Source organism: Camelus bactrianus, chromosome 2, assembly GCF_048773025.1.
Source record: "Camelus bactrianus isolate YW-2024 breed Bactrian camel chromosome 2, ASM4877302v1, whole genome shotgun sequence".
In the NCBI taxonomy this organism is placed as follows: domain Eukaryota; kingdom Metazoa; phylum Chordata; class Mammalia; order Artiodactyla; family Camelidae; genus Camelus; species Camelus bactrianus.
The window spans coordinates 86,699,367-86,719,423 of NC_133540.1; the positions used below are offsets into that span (position 1 = coordinate 86,699,367).

Consider the following 20,057-nt stretch of genomic DNA (forward strand, 5'->3'; position numbering starts at 1 on the left):
GCTAACTATTCAGTCATTTTCAGTTCCTTTCAGATACCTGAATTCAGTTGCCGAAAAATAACCTAAATTTTATTTCCCTCCCTCAGATATAATATTCTTGAATTATCACAGTAGCCTCCTGTTTGCATTCTTGGTCCTCCTGCCATCAATCCTCTACATGGCTTCATGTTGCAATTAAGAAAATATCCAAATAAACTCCTTACATGGGCTGACTACATGATCTAGTCCCAACATCTCTACTTCACCTCTTACCATTTTTCCACCCCTTGACCCAATTCCACCCATCCCAGCTTCTTCTCATCACCCTCTAAGCCTTTCCAATTTTGGAGGCTTTACACTAGCTAGTCCCTCTAACTGGAGTGCTCCTATGTTCCATGTCATCTCTAGGTGACTGGGGAACACCTCTCTAAAGCTGCCACTCAGTTGCTCTGTACTATCTTATTTTACACAGCATTTACAACTACTCTTCTTCATTGTCAAGTACATAAGCTCAGAGGGAGCCCTGCAGACTTATCTTGCTCATGGATCCTCAACATCAAGAAAAGTGCCTGGCACACAAGAGGTGCTCAATAAACACTCGATACACTGTTAAATGGTTTGTCTTCATTAAAGCAACGTTTAATAGTATAAAGAAGCACACACACACATGCCAAGATACTTTTAAGGATCACCTATGGGTTAGATTGTGGGAGTTCATTCTTCTGCATTATCTGTACTCTCTATATAATGTGCATAGAATGTTTGTGTGTGTGTGTAGTAAAATATACATAAAACTTACCATTCTATACAGTTTTTAAAAAGGCAAGTTGTCAAGATTCCATACCCTCCTACATAGCCTTATCTTTTCAGGTCTAGTTCACACCAAAATCCATTAACGGTTTCACAGCACTCTTGCCTCCTCGTCATGAAAGCCTGTTTTTTTAACTTGTGTTTCACATATCATGTTACTTTTCCAACTATGCAAGTTAAAATTTTGAATTCTCTGATACCAACTTCTTCCTCACCAAGACCTGGCCATTTTATTTTACTCCCCAGGTCTTTCAAATTCTTTAGGCTTCTACCATCACCACTCAAGTACAAGCTAGTACAACCACTCTATCATAGCTCTTGACTAAAATACTTTAGCATCCTTTCACCTATTTACTCATTGCTTCTTCAATCCTTCAATTTGTTTACTCTGTAGCCAGAGAGATTTCAAAATAGAATTATCTTCCTGCCACTCACCAAAACCTTCAAATTCCTATTGTCCTTGGGATAAAGATCAACCTCCTTAAGGCCAACAAGGCCCCATAGCTACCTTGTTAAATATGCACCCACTCGTTCTCTCCAAAGTTTCAATCCTTTTAAACCTGAGAGCAGTAAATCTTGTTTATTTCATCATTTATCAACAGTACCTAGAAGAGTGCCTGGCTCTTAGGAGCTCAATAGTTAATGAATTAAATGAGCCAATGAAAGTTAATCAGAATAGCAGGAACAAGACCTCCTGCACCTGAAAAATGGATAGGAGAGAGACACAGAGAAAGTATTCAGCAGAACAGATTAGACTTCAAACATTTCTAGGTTAAATAGGTCAGATTAGAGCTGTTCATTATCAGAGAACCAGGCATGCATAAGTCACTTAGAAAGAGAAAATAGTTTTGGACCTCTGGGTTTTGAATTATCTATGACTTCAAAAGGTAACAAGGCAAAAAAGGGTTTAAAAAAATGTGTTTGAAACACAGGATAGGTAGACAGTAAAATCAGCTAACTGAGAAACAGTATCAGGTAACAGTTGCTGAGGGTCCAACACATTGTTTTAGATAGTTCCTAAAACCATTCAGAGAAGTGTGTGTGTGTGTAGGAGGCAGGCAGTGAAGGTTTCAGGGCAACAACAGTGAGTACACAAAACAGGAGCAGTTAGAATATTGTCACAAAGCTGAAGCATTCCAAGCAGACAGCTAGCTTTACCAAAACACTTAAGAGATCAAGGACAAAGAGTAGTTAATCTTTCTGTGAATGTTTCACTCTAAACCTGCCATTTATTTTGCCCAGTATTTAGTAATGTTAAAAATAGACTTCATTTCCTGTAATTCTGAAGCATAAGGTATGTATACACACACACACACTACATAAATAGACTGGAAGATTTTAGTCTTTGTCAAAAATACCTAGAAATGTCATTACTTGGAAATTCTCAGACTTAAGGATGCAAATAGTTTTAAACAACTACTCTCTACATGAAACCTACTGAAATCTATCACAAAGGGCAATCTCAGGATGTGATAAATAATTCATTTATCCAAGAATTTGAAATACTTTGTAACTGCCATTAAACTGATCGTAATTAGAAAGTCTTATAAACACAGGATGAAAGAAAGTCTTCACCTGTAGTTGAAATATAAATTATCAACAAGTTGTCCTAATTTAAAGGAAAAATTTTGAACATCTATCCACTATATTTTTATTCACTCAATACAAAGACTGCATTATATAGCACAATGAAAATGAAGCATCCTGTGTGGCCGAAACTTTCAAATACTTTGTTCCACATAGATTTCCTGGACCAAATGATATTTTGCTCCTTGAAATTTGGTTCTTTTTTCAATACAGTGTGGCATATACATTTTACCCCCTCTGAAAAATGTTTTTCCACAGCCATAAAATTAGATAAATTACAATTATAATTAAAATTGAAAGTGAGTTTAATATACATTTATAAAAATTAAGTCTTACGTCCATGAGAGTATTTAAACAATAGTTATTCTGGCTTTTCTCAAATATAAATTTGTGAAGATTGAGTTAATGAATCTTCATGAACAGTGTTATGAATGTATCAGAAAACTCATTTATACTATCCTTTTTAATGAAGGAAAAGTCTAAAGTTCTGAAAGTACATATGCTTTAGGACCTCATTTTTCATTTGAAGTATATATTCATATTTATAACTAAATGATTCTTTCTCTTAATACTCTTTTAGAGCTTGGCAAGATTGTTGCAATTGCTGAATTGGGTCATGTCCATAACTTCAGATAACCTCAATCTTCCCATTTCTTTTCTTCTTTCCTTCTGAGATGAGGTAGCAATTCTTTGGAAAACTCCAAATTAAAAAAAAAAAAAAAAAAAGTCAGTAGTCTGCTTTAGACCCTTCTCACCTTCCTTACCACTTATTATTCTGTTCTAACATCCTTTACCTTGTATGCCAGCTATCTAACTGAACTGGGATCAATCTCTAACAACAATCAGGTCTTACTTGTTTTATTTTACACATCTAATTTCACAAATAATCAGTTGGTTTTAGAATAATTCCTTATTTTTACTTAGGCTGTGTGAAATGCAATCGGGAGAAAATATTTTGGAACACAAACCTATAGATTAAATTAGGGACATAGATAAATGCTGCAGACATCAGTAGTTTATTGTTTGTTTAGTCCAAACACATTCAAAATGGAAACTCAAAGAATACTTTCCACCTGAAACAATTAAACTAGATACTACTAGCATATAATGCTTAACACATTACAGCAATAAAGATGGTAATCCATTGTCTTCTATACCTACTAAAGCCAAGATGGTAAAGCCAATTTGGTTGCAATAGTGTCATAAGGATAGAATAGAATATTACCATCCAAACAAACAAAAAAAAATCAGCAAATAACAGTAATGGTAGATGAGTATTTTACTCTGGTTCACTGAAAAGGGGACAAAATGTTAAAAGTCCACAGTACTGCAGGTGAACAATCACCATGTAAACTTCTCCATGTGATGTTTTAATGTTTTATTCATGGTATGTAAAGACTGAAGCTGAATGGCTCTTTGCTTTAATTTTCTATTACACTTAACATTTGTCGTTACTTTTGGTGCCAGAACAGTTTTCATGGGTGGCAGGGCAATATGTTGGACTGGAAATTTTACATATATGAAAGAAATGAAAGAGTGGAGGGAAAATATGCTATAAAAAACAAAACAAAACAAAACACTGAAGATAAACCACTTATTTAAAAGCAGTTTGAATAAAGGCTTCAAAACTCAAAAGTAATTTTCTAGTAAGAACTTCAAGTACTATACATCAGAAACCGTGAAAGTATTTCAAACAGGAAAAAAAAAATCCTTAAGCCCCACAAAATGGAAACTGAGAAATCTGTGTCCCCAAAATATATGCAATAGTGCAAGACTTTTCCTCAAACATGGAAGACCTCATTCAAGCAGGGGAAAAAGGGACAGATTTACTTTTACTTATATTGCCCAGTACATGAAAAACAAAATTATGTGCATCATTTGCTAGTTTATTAAATAGCAAACAGTTTCATAATTTAGAACCAGTTTGCTATTATGTCAAGTGCGTTTTTTGTTTGTTTTTACTAAGACAGAATGGAGAAGTCTTCCATGCTAACAAGCAGCTTTAAGTGGTCACACTTATTTACCCCACTCCTAGCCTGAAACATCAGAAACTGGTATGTACCGAATGCTCCAAGCGTAAAACTGGACATCCTTTGTCATACGTGCGGTTTACTGGAACTTGTTATAAAGACAGACAATAATCCAGCAGCTACAAACTTTGCTCACAGAATTGTTTAGAGATTCATGTAAAAATAAAAGATGTCGTCCCAGACTTAAATTCAGAGCCACTCGGGTGCTGACATCAGTTCAAGAATTGTGCAAAATGAATGACAGTTCCCTGCCCCCCAAATAGAAAATGCAAACACTTAAGAGCTGTTGTTCTTTTCTCTGAAAATTGCAGTATCCTCACTTCAGGTTTACTTGCCATTTATGGAATCTGACTGCTTTTTAAATGTCACTAAAAATGTACATCAAGTTGATTGACTTTTCCAAGCACCTCTCAAATGATACGCTTCAAGGTTCACATTCAGGTTATGAGAAAAGTCAAGAGACTTACTCAAATAACTGACTTCCTCCTTCCCTCTCCTTCACAAACACACAAGACTCCCTCCCACGGAGAACACAAAGTTGTTAACTGAAGAACAAGGTAAATAATATGCTAGTCAATTTTACTGATTTTAAAGATACTGCAATTTTTATACACTTCAATGATTTTTCAACATTTTGCAGCTGTTTGGCTTTGCAGCACAGCAATTCATACACTATACTGTACAAAATTACCAGCAAGACTGGAATGATGTATTAATAGAAGGCACCATCATGCTTATTACATTACCAGAGAACAAAAATACAGTAAAGACAATTTTCACTGTACACAGCTTAAAGAAAGGAGGAAAGGGAGGAGGAGTGTGTTGAGCAGCCAGCCATCCCTGTACTGAAGAGGGGCAGGTAGAAAAATCTTAGATATGGAGCTACTAAATCTGGTCTAATATTTAAGACCATAGCATTTGAAGTTCTGATTTTTGTTATTTAGTTCATAACTAAATTATTTCCTTCTGGAACATACTTGTAGTCTTGTTAAGGTTTATGTGTACACACGCTGGTCACAGCAAGCAGATAAAATGCCCTCATCATTTCACAAACTATACTCTACTGGAAAAAAAAATGAAAGATTTCTTTTCCCCTGTTGCCTCCTGTTGCAGATGTCACCGTTAATGAGTTCAGACTACCCATTTAGTGCATTCTGATGAGTGCATACGTAAGTTTCTGTTGGTTTGTATTTGGGGGGGAGTCAAGAAAAAAGGCAAGATTCTCCAATTGCACAAATTGCACTATTTGTGTTTCCAATATTAATAGGCAGAAACAGTAACACTTAAACAAAATGTGCAGCAGAGGATTTTTTTTGACTCAAAGGACCTGAATTCAGTTGGGCATGTCCTTTTAAGTTCACTTTGTTGTAGATAGTTTAAGATATGGTCACTTCTCAGTCCTTAATTCTCCAAGTCTAGATTTATAAATTAACAATGCAAATCCTGTTGTAAAACTGGGGAAATAATGTCCACCTCAATTTAACTGATAACCCAAAGATGCTTTTCACATCAAAGAAATGATCAAAAAGGCTGTGTCACATTCCAAAGCCAAAAAAAATTAACAAGAATGCAAACACGATGAAAAATGTACCACTGCCAAGACTTTGCCAACAGTGGAGCCTCAGCGACGCTGTCCTGTGAAGCGGCCTTCCATCTGCCCGGTTCCTCTCCCAGAGCCAAGTTTCTGTGCCATGCCACCTCTTGGAGGGGGTCCTCTTCCATCCCGGTCCCGCATCATTCCACCGCCCACTATTCCACGGGGACCACCAGGACCTCGATCATTGCGCCTGATATCCCTGCGATCATCGCCACCACCTCGGGTTTCTCGCTCTCTGGCAGCTCTTGTTTTTTTCTCTTCCACATTTAAACGTACTTCCCCTCGAAACATAATTGGCTTTAAAAGGGAAGGAAAAAATTTACACGGGCAGGTTAGACAGTAATAGTAATGTGGTATTACCTCCCACACATAAGGAAATCCTAAGAGACAAAAACTTTCACGAAATTCTTAATATCTATTCCAACTTTCTTCACCAGAGTAAATAATAAAATCCATACCTCAGACTTTAAAACTAACAAATCTTTATTCTTTGCATAAATACCATTTTATAGTGAACTATTTTTAGCTTTACTGTTTAAAAAAAAGGCTTTCTATAGTTTTTAAATGCACCAAATTAGCATCATATACAATAGGAATAAGAGTCTTGAATCATGCCCCTTAAGTCACTTACTTTTGCAATTAAGATTCTCTGAACTGGTTCAGAGTCATCAAAAACCACAAAACCAAAATTTGGAAGCTTTCCCCCAACACCCTTGGTATTGATGCGAAGTTCCACAACGTTTCCAAAACCTGTGAAAATATACATTACACCAAGGGTTAAATATTTTAACAGAATATTTTGTGACTTTAATTGTTCAGGATGTAATACCTTAATCTCCTTATCCATTTCAAAATAAAAGTCACAAGCTGCTATTGTGACAGTGACAATTAAGGTACATTTACTTTTATAGGTCATTCACCTTAGAGGCCAACTAGCCTGTCTTGTTACTCTTCTGCTTCTTCCTTCTTCATCTTTTGTTAATGCTTTCAAAAGAAAAGTTACCTACATAGTTTTAAAGAGACAATGTTATTTTCTATTTCTGACTTGCCAAATGAATCTCATTTCCAAATTTAAGATGTTCACCTAGCTCTTTCTTCTAACCTCTACAGAACCAGGCAAGTCAACACTAAGTACAGTCAATGGGAAATCTCTGATACAACCTTCTACTCCCTTCTTAACAATTAAAGGTGATTAGTGCCTGGAGATACACACAGTATACAGAGGTAAATGTTTTTTTTTAAATCCTAATTATGTTAGGAAAAAAGCTCTTTTCTTGTTCTTAATTTTACAATAAAGCAAAATAAACCACTTACTCATGAAGAACTCTTTCAGTTCATTTTCATCAATATCATGTGGCAAGTTACCAACAAAGAGTTGATGACTATCTGGATAGCGAATTATTCTACGGTTGTCAGGTTCATTCTGTTCAATATCTCCTCTACCTGAGAAAAGGAATAGAACCGATATTAAAGTTTACAGTGTCACATAAAAACTAGTTCAAAGCAATGAATGTTAAAAAAAAAACACCACTTGATATTCCTGTTTTAGTTTAGTTTAGTAAGATAGTGAGTTCCCTGAACAGAGGGGGAAGTGCCAATTATTAGTAGGTTAGTTAGAGAACAATATGACACAAAAGTGGAAAGTGAGCGTATTGACTAGATTGCTACAGTCCCTCTCTAGATCTGCTGCTCTGATTATATGAGAATCAAATATTAGCCATACAAGTATTCCTCCTTAACCAAACTCTTGCCATCACCCAGGAACCAATTTCAGATACATAAAAATAGATTTCAAATAGATCTCAAATAGTGAGATCTATTTGAACTAAGTATTTGTGTAGTATTTTGAAGTTCACAAATTACTTGGTCTTTGGTTGTATGACACCATAGGCAAATCAGTAAATTTAATAGCAATAATATCTCATTTATATAGGCTTTTATACACATTAGGGTTTGTGCATGTCTGTATGTGTGTGTGTGTGTGTGTGTATATGTGTGTATATATATATAAAATCGAATTTGATCCTCCCAAAAAACTACAAGGAACACAGTGAGGCATATAAAAAAAAGACATCACATAGGAAAAATTTATGTAGTAACCAAATAGCATAAGAGAATCTCATGATTTAAGGGTCTCACCCAAGATCATAAACTCAGTCAGTGGCAAAGCTAGGACAAACCCCAGCTCCCATGACTTCTAGTTTAACAACACATCACTTATCTTACTTTTGTGGGAAAATTATATATTCTAAATTTGATGTAAACTATTCTCCCACCTCCTCCCAAAAGCAATCTAAGCATACTTACGGAATTCAGAGGTTCTACATATATTAGCTAACAATGGAAACAAGTCAAAAATCATGGCAACTTAATACCTAAGACAATCAAAATAAGAAGAATCAGGGTGTGCTTATCGTTTATCTGTGAAGAGGTAAGAGTGCTAAGTAAGAGACTAGGTTATTGGCAGCTAGGTTTTGACTTCTTACAACCAGTGACAATAACCAAATAAAATTTGTCTCAAAATTCTATTACACCTTCAAAATACAGGCCTCCGTGGTACGTCAGCTAATCCTCTAAAAGTTGTTTTGTCCCTGGCTGTATTCAGCAGGTTACTCAAGCCTTTAAGTAATCTGGTACTGAAAGGATTTGTGTATAAAATGTATTATAGTTAAAAAAATTTTTTTTTCAGTTTCAGTCTTTTCCAGCTTTTCCAGTGCTAGGTGCTAAAGGCTGAGGGGCCAGCTCACCTGGTCTTGGTCCTCTAGGAGGGAAACCAGGTCGTTCTCGAGGTCGCTGTTCACGCACACGAGGTGGCTGAGACTGAACTTCTGGTTTAGCTTCCACCCTCGGCTACAATATAAGGGAAAAAACACATTATGAAAACACACATTCCATAAGAGAAAAACCAAGTAAAGCAACCACCAGCAAGTCACTAGCAGGCATAATGGTAATTTTAAGTTTAGAGTATTTTTAATATAGTATCCTATATATGTGAAAACAAATTTTTACAAAGATATTCTGTACCAATCTAGGACTGTAGGGTAAGTTTTTATTTTCCACACAAGGCTGTAACTCACAAAAAGCTGCTTTTACAACCATATTTTTTCAATAAAGTTATATCCACAAAGAGACAGCATAAAAGGTATTGCTACAAAAATCACAAAAATGCAAGATGAGCCACTCCATGTAAATACATATATACAAAATAAAAAGCCATCTTTATCTTAGAAAGACAAAAATATATGACACTTTCTAATTATCTAGTTTGTTGCCTTTCAAATTTAATAGTACTCAGATTATCTTCTAAACCTCACCCCATAAATAATTTTAAAAATCAGTGTTTTGATAGTTCAAAATACAATTTGGCATACTCTGGCACCTAAAAATACTACCTTGAAGTTAAAATGCACATAAAAAACAAGATAGGAACATGTATATAGCATCTCAAATAGTCAATGAAGTCCTTTAGTTTCCTATTGTTCTTCCTTACGGGAGAAGTGTGCATTTATTTAAGTACTGACCCCAACAATGTTTCTTAACTGCTTCTTGGAGGTGGCAGAAGTAACAGAACATTTTAGGGTACCCTCCAAAAGTTTCTGCTAACTGCTAAATTAAACACATATAATTAAAGTAACTGTTTTAAAAAGAAAATGACATTCACATCTGCTATTACCTTTTCCTTAATACATTGGCATGTTCTGTATTCCCAACCTCTTCAGGCTGTCTACTGTCCAAATACTTATGGTCCAAGGAAGAGACAAAATACATGCTGAAAACACTCAGCAGGAATATGAAAAATGTGTCAAGTCAGAAAGCTAGTAATTTCAGTCCTGTCTTTATGGCTGATCATCTCTGAGTACCTCAGTCCAGGCAGTGGCTCAGACTCTTTCATCATTTATATAACTGGGATATTATAATTTGTAAGGACCAATTTTGTTACAAAGAGCTATGTTTCTTTCAAAAACTGACAATTTATTATAAGTGATTTCACCCACTGTAACCAAAAGGTATATTATCTCCTATCCTAGCAGTTCTTAACAGATTTTCCCAATTCTGTTTTCTTCATGTAGTTCCCATTTCCCTCAAAATAAAGTTGTTTCCCATGTTCTAGAATTTTGTTACTTAAAAAAAAAAGCTAATGTTTAACTCTCCCAAGTTTTAAATTTATACATATTTATTCTTTTTTTTAATACGTATTTATTCTTACAAGAACCGTATCTTAATTCATTTCTACACCACATAAAGAACCAAGCACAGTGCTGTTACACAGAGATGTTCAGTTAACTACTGGTTCATTTAAAGTTAAATTACATTTTTAGTTCTCTACCCCAAAACATGTAGGTGAATGTTCTATGCCTGACCAGGAGCCCTAAGTTACAGCTATCTGTATTTCAAATTTAACACTACATAATAACTTTATTGAAAATGTCAGATCTGAAAAAGGCAATTATTTAGAAATTTCAACTAAGGGCCTAAAAGCAGAAGTTACTTCATTATGAATGTAAAACAGAATTAAAGAACAGATATGCTCTAACAAAGTTTGATGAAGCTAGTATGTTTAAGAAGTTACTAAAAATAGGAAATGTATTTTTAATTTGAAAAACTCATACAAAGAAAAAGAAAGAACTCTGGGTGATTGATTCAAACTCTTTTCAAAACAGATAATGAAAATAACTACAAGTAGCAAAACAAAAAAGGACTTCATTATCTTTTAAGGATTTAAAATTAAAAACATAAATTTAAATAATTTCCAACATCTTACAAATAATCCATACATTAATTTAACAACCTGACTTTTAAGAGATACTTGATAAAGCCAATACAAGAAAAATATATGAGACCAAAAAAAATTTATCAATATTCCTTTCAATAAATGATTAATATATGCCAACTAAGGGAGCTGTGCACTTACTAATTCTTCAGGCTCAATTTCATGAAAACTATTCCAACAAGGTAAAATAGCTAATATACCACACACAACTATAAGGCCTTACAATTAATTCCATGCAACCAGAAAGTATGCTCACATGACAAATCTCACAAATGAAGGTCAAAGAGAATATGCAATAAAAATGAAACCATCAAATCAAGTCAACAGCAGCAGGTAAAACCATAATATGTACTTCAACAGAACATAAGCTATTTAAATGAACTAATCAATTTCCAGACAAAATATAATTACAAGAAATTAACCTACCTACTTCTAAATTAATGCCTACCAATGCCCTAGAACTAGATTAATCCTCCTTTTATTAATAATCTATGCTAAAAGTATTAAGGAAATGGATATTACACCAAAGTAACAAAATAAAATTAAAGGGTTTATTAAATCAAGTGGAAAAATCATGAATCCATTCTAATACAGCTTAAAGAGATCAGAAATTTAAATTATAAACGTTTAACATTTTTGTTTAAAAAGGGGGTGGGGTGGGAAATATAATCCAGTCTCTTACAATTTAAAAAAAACTTAAAAATTTTTTTTCCTGGCTAAGAGGCTAGGATCTAATGTAATTTAGATGTGCCGTAAGTCAGCATTCTTCTTCTCTGATGTAGCTACATTACCCTCCAGAGGCTAAAGAAACCTATAGATTTGCATTGTGTCCACCTGCAATGAAAGCCCAGCCCTACTAATTTATTTATATAGCTGTCTGACCTTAGGTGAGGAACTCTAGGCCTCAATTTACTCATCTGTAAAGCAGGAATAATAGTAATCATTCTCACAGGGTGGTTGTGAGGATTAGATAAGAATAAATATTTAAGTGCTTTGCACAATGCCTGACACTTACTAAAGGCAAAATAAGCCATTAGCTACCCTAACTTTTAACTAGCAGTAAGTTTAAAATAAATTTAAACAACTCTCTGAGATCAAGTAACAATTCAAAGGACTCCAAATGCAAATCTGGTAAGAATTATAGCATTTCAAAAGAAAATCTGGAAGTCACTTATTGGGTCTTCAGATGCATTGAAAAGCATAATCAGTACTTCGCAAATTAATTTTATTCATTAAGATAGAATTCTGGTTTGTGATCTGAGATGATTACTCAATAGTTCCTGAATATTTGGCTGAAAAAAACTTATCATGAGGCTGTGTATTCTATTATGTACAAGCTAATTATGTGTACAAATACTAGAAACACTAATAGTTACCAGCTACTTCTGAAATCTCAAAGTTTCACTGTTTAAGAGCATATAGAGAGGTGTACAGACACAATTTTATGTGCACTTATCATTTTAAATGTAAATTTTCTGGTGGAATGAAGTTTGACTCAAAGTGTAGGGAAAAGAAATGGACACCCTTCAACTGTGCCTATCAACCTTAGAATTTAGTTAACTCTAAATTTTACCTAATAAACATATTAGGTAGCCCGTTATCTTATTTTCAATTTTTTAAAAGCTCTGAAATGGGTAGGATGACAAACAGACAAAAAGCAGAATACTGGAATGATCAGTTAAGGTGAACACTACAGTCATAAGTTGGTACAGGCTTCAATTAAATGGTATGAACCACTTACAGACTGAGAGCTTAGGCAGTGTATTTTTTAAAGTTCTCTGTTTCTAAAAAACAGCGATTCTTTATAATGCCATACTATTTTGTGCCTTTCCAAATTTCTTCCCTAAAATATTTTTGCTAAATAAAATTTTAAACTTTGAAAAAGGAACTTTTTTTGGTTATTTTAAGAAGCCTTTTAAATGCCAATAGATATTAGTAAAACCAACTTAATCTGTATTTCACATACCCAAACCCCAAATACCACCTATGTAGATGATGAATGGAGATTTGGCATTTAAAGTGGGTGCACTGACATTTAATACATTTTTTGTATATTTAATCCATAATTTCTGATTGACTCACTTTAAAAGTATAAAAAAGATAAGCAATTGGCAATGTAACAAGGATACAATCCAATGTGTTCACAGATTGGTTACCTGTGAGACTGGTGCTTTAACATGGGGTGGAATTCCAGAGGAAGAAACAGTACCACTAGGAGGCAGGTTTTTACTGGTCACTGAAGCCCAGGAGAAAGCCTGCAGGAAATGCAACAAACCTAGACTACTAATCATGGAAAACCACCAACATTCCTATAGGGCAACTTCCAAATAAATATTTTCTTTTCATTTCTAAACTATTGCTCTATTATGGAGGACTCCTGAAAGAAAGGCACACACACACATGCCAGTCTATGTGCCAGCTTTCAAAATCTCATTATGCAAGATTATTTGACTCTTTTGTCTGAACAACTAAAATCCACAAGCAAGTTCCTATATGCTCTAAGTAGATGAGCAAGTGGCAAACAAAACCACTAACAACTACACATGGTAGAAAAAGTAAGAACCTAACAGAACCAATTTCTTTTCCCTTTTGGGGGAAGACAGGGTGCTGAGATGGTGTTAAGGGGAGAGGGGAAGGACAGAAGAGAAGAGAACACTAGCTGGAAACTTTAACAGACATTCACAAATTGAACAAGGAATCTCCTCTCACTACCCAAATATACTTTAACCTTCTACTTTACAGAAAGATAAAAGATGTTTTAGATAGGTTTAAATGATACACTATGGGTGTCACTAGTTTCATTAGTGTAGAAAGGAAATTGTTCACATTTAAACCAGAAAAAACATGTATCTCTTCTTTTAATAATAGGCCAACTTGTTTTAATTTGGGAAATTGCATGATTCCTGTTGCATCCATGCTAGAGGACTCAGTACAGAGTGGAAGAGGAGCTCAGCTTTATACATGGACCCAAATGATTTCATGTAAGATACTAACACTGCATACAAATTTCAGTCAGGGGTACTTTTTAGGGGGTAAAAATACAATGAAATTTCCTCAGGATTATTAAAAAAAAAAAAAAACCCATAGCTTCTTTCATATACTTTTTTTTTAAAAAAGCATACTTTACTATGTTAAACAATGTATTGTAACAGAACAAAGGTCATGCTTCATTAATGGCACCATATATGAAAGTGTGATGTTATAGGTCTAAAAAGCTCCTTTGATCTAACCTTTGGTGGCTCCTGTGGCAGAGAAACAGGTTCAGCAGGAGGAGGAGATGTAGACTTCTCCTCTAATTCTTCTAAGTTCTTCTCCTCCACTTGCGGTTTCAGCTCTTCAGTCTTTGTTTCAGATTCTGGCTCAGGTTCAGGTTCATGAGAGGATTCTTCCAAAGGCTCCTCTATACCATTACTACAATAAAATATTTTATTCACTTTTCAGTATGAGTGAAATAATCAGTTTGAATAAAAGAAAACTCAGCATTTCTCTAATCTAAAGGGCATGCTAGTAATAATGCTCTGAAGCAAAAGTCCATTAAGAACTAGAAGGCAGAAAGGAATAATACTCAAGCAGCATTTCTTTAACCATTTAAAAACTTGATTACTCAAAATGTTTACTTTAGCACTACCTATAAACAAACCTCATTATTTAAAAAATAAAATGCTCACTCTGTGTTGTTTCAAGCATTGTGCTGCATCAGTATGTGATCAGTTTGGGGCCAAACCATGTTCAGTTTTTGGATTAAATACAATGCTTCCCAAATTTCTTGCATATATACAGTGAATACTCAAATGCTGGCTTGGTAGCTTTATCAAAAATTTACTTCCAACAGTAATTCTAGAAATAAAAACCACCTTGCTACTGCATTATAGTTGAAACCAAATTTGGCCTTGCAATCAGTATTCTTACGTCACAGGGTGAGCTTCATAGTAACCACTGTTAGCATTTTCTTGCACAGGTTCTGGAGATGGTTGCCTTTCTTCTTGTTCCTCTTCTACTTCATCCTCTGATTCTGACAATAAATAATACATCACATCTTTTTAAGAGGCTTAATACACAATTTGATACATGTATTTTTAATGTTTAAGGAAGTGATATTATAGTAAAAAAAAATTGACTTATTTCTTACAAAGGCTTTTAATTGTAACATTCTTTGTTTTTTTAAAAAGCTGGAAAGCAAGAAAGATGAAGTTTGGAATTACTCTATTTTTAAAAAAGGTCCATTAGTAAGAAAAGGATAGGAAATGAATGATATTAAAGTCATAACTCAATTTCCTTTGTCACGTCTATTCAATGGAACAATAATGATAAAGAAAAGGAAATAAATTGATGTATATCAATGGAAAAATCAATTAAATAATTATGGTATAGCTGAAAAAAAAAGTCAATAGCCAACAAAGATATATTAAGTGAGAAAAAGCAAGCTCTGAGCCAGCATACTTCCACTTTTAGAAAAGTACTGGTCAGTATAAGCTATAACAAAATTCTGTAATAAGCCAACTCTTGGTTAGAGGATGAGGGAAATTTTTTTACTTTCTTTGTCTAATTTTTATAATTTCATCTAATGAATATCTATTTCTTTTATAACAAAAAACAGGAACAAAAAGGGGGAAAGGAGGTTTGATTCAGTTACAATAGAGGCAAATTTCTGCAACTTTCATCCTTGCCATGTTCTTAATGAATAAAGACAGAAGCCCTCTAATATGAAAGTAACCTTACCTTCATCAAGTTCTGGTTCAGAATCACCAAATACTTCATCTTCATAACGAAACATGTCATTGTGAACATAAAACTTATTTGGAACAGATCCCTATAGGAAAACAACATCCAAATATTCCATAAATATCAATAAATGTAGCATTACATTAAAAGAACAAATTATATGGCACACACAATTTCTATTTTAATAGTACAAAAATAATGTAGACTCAACATAACTTACAAAATTTGACCATGCTATATGATAATATAAACTACAGAAGATCATTCAAAGACTATCAAAACTCAAGAAATGGTTACTCAACAGAAGAGAACTAGGATCAACTAACAAATGGAATTTTTCCATTGTTTAGTATGTTATTTATCAAATATATGCTTTTTATATTGTTTCTGTAATCTTAATCATCTATTTACACATTTGTATCAGGATCTCACTTAATCAACAGATCCAAAATAGATTTCTCAAAAATGGCTACATGCATATTTATACCTGTAAAAAGAAACTCTTCGGACACTTGAAGCAATTAGCAGCAGCAAAATAAAATCACATAAATAAAAATTAACTGAAATGAAAACTTACTTCAGGAGCCAGAACAAATGTTTGCATAAACTTCCTCTCTGGCTGTCCACTGTTGGATAGCAAACCCATGACCTGGACAACTACTCCATCACTCAAGGTTGCATGAGCATCCACATGACGAATTTTAGTATGACATTCACTGAAGTTCAGAGACAATACTTTGTGGTGTATATCCTTTATTAGGAAAAGAATGTGGGGAGGAAATACAAATTTGTTACATGCATTACCTGTACAACACTACAGACTTTCACTGATTTCCTCACAATATTAGAATACTACCTACTTAATATCTCTGCCTCATCTGAACCCATTCTACCATGTTGTGCATTACTGCCAGACCAATGTTCCTAAAACCACTAGTTTCAACATGTCACCTCTCTTTATAAGAAATCATGATGGCTGTCTCCTATTATACAGCTTTCTGCCACTGTTCTGTATTAAGTATTTAGTCATTCACATAAGCTGTGTTGACTACTCCTTGAAGTCACACCTAATTTCACTTTACTGTGTGTCTGCTGAGGCCATTTCTTCTACTTTCAATTTCCTCTTATTTGGTTAAGGCCAAAGCCTGTATAAGTCCCACATCCTCTACAAAGTCATAAAGAAGATACGCTTCTATGCATTCCTGTAACACAACGTTTAGCCTACATTTGTGTAAACTTAATACACTGTCAACTATTTCATGTACAAAATACACCAAGAATATAAAAATGTCCCATCTTCTCCTTTGTATCACCCCAATGTAATACTGTTTTATAAAAAATGGATGTTTGTAAGAACTCAAAGCACATTCAACAACTGCAACATAAATTCTAGTACAGTTAATTGATCACATTCAAGAAGAAATCCACGGGCACAAGAAGGCTCTTTCCCAAACCACTTATCTTAACTTAATAAAATAAAAATAATCTAAAATGTATATGAAATTGATACTCACATTTTGGCCATAAACAGCCTCCTGGGGTTTTCCACTAGCATCTACTCCACCATGAACATAGGAAGAATTCCTGCCATAAAACCTGTAAATCCATTGATAATGATTAACATTCAGTTGTGAAGAGAAGTCTGAGGCAATAGAGTTCTGGTGTCAAACAGACCTAGTTCCCAGGTCTGGCTCGGTCACTCATTACTTGTGTAATCTTGAGACTTACGGTCTTTAAGTTCAGTTTCTTTGGTTATAAAGCAGAACAACAGCAACTTCTCCATAGGGTTGTTGTGAGGATTAAGTGTGTAATGACACGGAAGTCTTAGTGTGTCTGGCACACTAAATATACAATCGTTAGCTAGTCTCATCTAATTCTTACCACATCTGTATTTTGTTAAGTGGAATAATGAGATAATTCAAAATAGATTCTAATTACTGATGCTGTAGTAATTGACCTATTTCCTTTTAGATACAAAAACTCAAGTTATCTAGGTTTGTTTGGGTATCAGATACTGTGCAACATTCTACTCAAGAGTTCCAAATGATCACTAATTCCAAAGTCTTAGATTAAAAGTTTACATTTAAATTAATTAAAATAATTCAGAGATCAAGTAAAAAACATCAATAGTATTTCAGCATCTAATTTCTCATTAATATTTTTATACTGCTCTTAAGTACATGATAAATTAGTGTTTCTCTGGTATTACCTAAAGCAATTAGAATTAATATATTCCTAAATTAAGGTTATGAAAGTTAAGTTTTTCATAAAGAGAACCCAGATCTTATTGTAATAAAACATATGACTTCCTCTATGCCAAGCAATGTTCTCAGTGAATTGCATATATTGATTCATTTAACTGCCCCCAACGACCTCAGGAGTAAATGGTATTACCTGAAAGAGCAAACTGAAGTTCAGAAGTGGTAAAATTAACTCCCCAAAGGTTACATACCTATTAAATGGGGCAGCTAATACATGAACCTAGACTGGCTCCAGAGTCTGTTTTTAACCCCAGATTGCTAAAATATTGGATGTGGTTTGCAAAGACACTGTCAGGACATGAAGAAACAGCAAAGACAAAATATACGTAGTCATATTCAAGAAAATAAAACTAAATAAAAATACTAAATAATCCAATTAAAATTTACCTGTGTAAATATTCTGGAGCTTTATTCAGCAAAGTATAATATTGCCTCACAAACTCCCGCCCTACAAGCAGCGGACTGGGCTTCTCCATAACCATTTCTTTGCTGAACAATGTCAAATGCTAAGGGAGCAAACACAAGAATGATAACTATTAAAAGTCATCTTTATTAAATTCCATGAAGTAAATTTTCATAGCCATTCAAATGAAAATAAAGAAAATACCATTTATCAAAAAGTAATTACAACGGCAAAATAATAAATTCCCAACAACCTCTGTAATCTCCAACATTCGCCATCTCCCCTGTGTCTCTATTTCTTAATCCCCCTAACCCTCAATACAGGGGGAAGTAGCAGAGTTCTCTTTCTCATTCCCAAGGGAGTCCAGAACCGCATCAAACTATGTAAAAATCTTTTCACTCACAGTATCTTTTTCCTTGGGGGACCATTAACTACTACGTTCTTGGATTCCAATGGTTTATTTCAGAAAACTAGAGAGGGCATACATAAGTCAGGACTTTGAGATTACGTCCATCATGGACAGTACTGACTTTTGTCTTCTTTGTATTCTCTCCTAGGCATTCATTTCACTGTTTCCGAAATGATAATGATTACCATTAAAAACCAGCAATAGCCTCAATACTCCAGATAATGGTTCTTTACATTTGGTGTATGTCTTTCCAACCTTTCTTTCAATTATTTGTCTAACTACTTGTCAGGCACTGTTTATAGTAAATAGGATATCTCAGTGAACAAGGTAAGACTCTAGCCCTCAGGAGTTTATACTCTGTCATGGAATATAAAAAAGCAAACAGGGAACAGAATGGGTTAGGTGCTATAATAAAGTACCTCTAAGCTGAAATCTCAAAGGTAAGGTCAAGAAAAACAAGTACAAAATAAAAATAGAAACACAGCCTTTCATTATTTAAAGTAAATGATTTATGTGTTTATAGGCCCCCCAAAACAGTAAAAATTAAAACATTAGGAATTGGAGAAAAAGGCAGGAATTGGAGAAACTTTGAATGTTACATGTTTATACATACGTGTGTATGTATCTATTGGGCAAATCGGGATGTAATTTAAATTCCCATTAACAAATAAATTTGAACACAGGTTTCCTTTAAACAAAAAGTTTCACAGCCAAAGATAGCCCACCATAATCATTACAAAGGTGATGTTGTTTTTAATTAAAAAATCAGACACCAGCCATAATGGAGCCTATAGCTAAGACTGTACATTTTAGTGACTCCAATTCAACTTTTACATAATACTCTACTAGGTTCCTTGTTTCTCCTTTTGTGACTGTCCTGAAATTCTCAGTCTTTTTTTAAAATCTGTTTAAATTTTTATATAATGCCTCACTCACTTTCAAAATAGTTAACTGACTGCTTCCAGTGGCAGGGTCTGGAGAAGGGCCAGTGGCGAGAGGCCCTTGAAGCAATCCAAGAAGCACGCAAGGCTTTCAAGCAGAAATAGAAAGAGAAGTAGCTGGAGGAGCTAAAAGTGAAGGCCACGGGGAAGGGTCCTCTGGCCACAGGTGTAATTAAGAAATCTGGCAAAAAGCAAGTCGTTCCTATGCCTCAGGTGATGGTGATCCTTACTTCCATTGCCATTTAAACATCTGGATTCTCTGCCTTAACATCTGTTGCCACCTATAGGTAGAATTGATGGAGTGTTGTCTTGGAGCCTGTGGCACATTTAAGAATAAATTTTGCAAAAAAGAAAAAAATTTTTCATATGGTGGCTCATCTCTTCAGTTCTCACTTAGCCAGTTCTCACTCACTTCTACCTTAGCTGTGAGATTGGAGTAAACCCAGCCCAGAATCCTACCAGCCTGCTCTTCAGTCTTTGTTCTACCTTGAATTCAGTACCACCTACAATTAAACCAGCTCATTAAAAAAAAAAAAAAAATTAATTC

At 34.4% G+C, this 20,057-nt stretch overlaps 1 protein-coding gene across 8 annotated transcripts in view; it reads right to left on the reverse strand.

Annotated features, from left to right (window-relative positions):
• Window positions 1-593: 593 nt before the first annotated feature.
• G3BP2 (G3BP stress granule assembly factor 2) overlaps window positions 594-20,057 on the reverse strand; it is a 73,730-nt gene continuing 54,266 nt past the window's right edge. For 6 of the 8 annotated variants that reach the window (XM_010969323.3, XM_010969322.3, XM_045506147.2 and 3 more), the window contains 11 exons: window positions 18,145-18,263; window positions 17,011-17,092; window positions 16,074-16,247; window positions 15,494-15,584; window positions 14,684-14,786; window positions 14,005-14,185; window positions 12,931-13,029; window positions 8,751-8,853; window positions 7,318-7,446; window positions 6,635-6,753; window positions 3,374-6,300 (listed from right to left, as the gene is read on the reverse strand). In XM_010969323.3, coding sequence (XP_010967625.2) covers window positions 6,028-6,300; window positions 6,635-6,753; window positions 7,318-7,446; window positions 8,751-8,853; window positions 12,931-13,029; window positions 14,005-14,185; window positions 14,684-14,786; window positions 15,494-15,584; window positions 16,074-16,247; window positions 17,011-17,092; window positions 18,145-18,239 — 1,449 coding nt within the window. In that variant the 5' untranslated portion in view covers window positions 18,240-18,263 and the 3' untranslated portion in view covers window positions 3,374-6,027. Of the gene's footprint in view, window positions 3,075-3,373; window positions 6,301-6,634; window positions 6,754-7,317; window positions 7,447-8,750; window positions 8,854-12,930; window positions 13,030-14,004; window positions 14,186-14,683; window positions 14,787-15,493; window positions 15,585-16,073; window positions 16,248-17,010; window positions 17,093-18,144; window positions 18,264-20,057 lie in introns of those variants that run through there. The other 2 variants (XM_045506146.2, XM_045506148.2) reach the window with 2 other exon arrangements.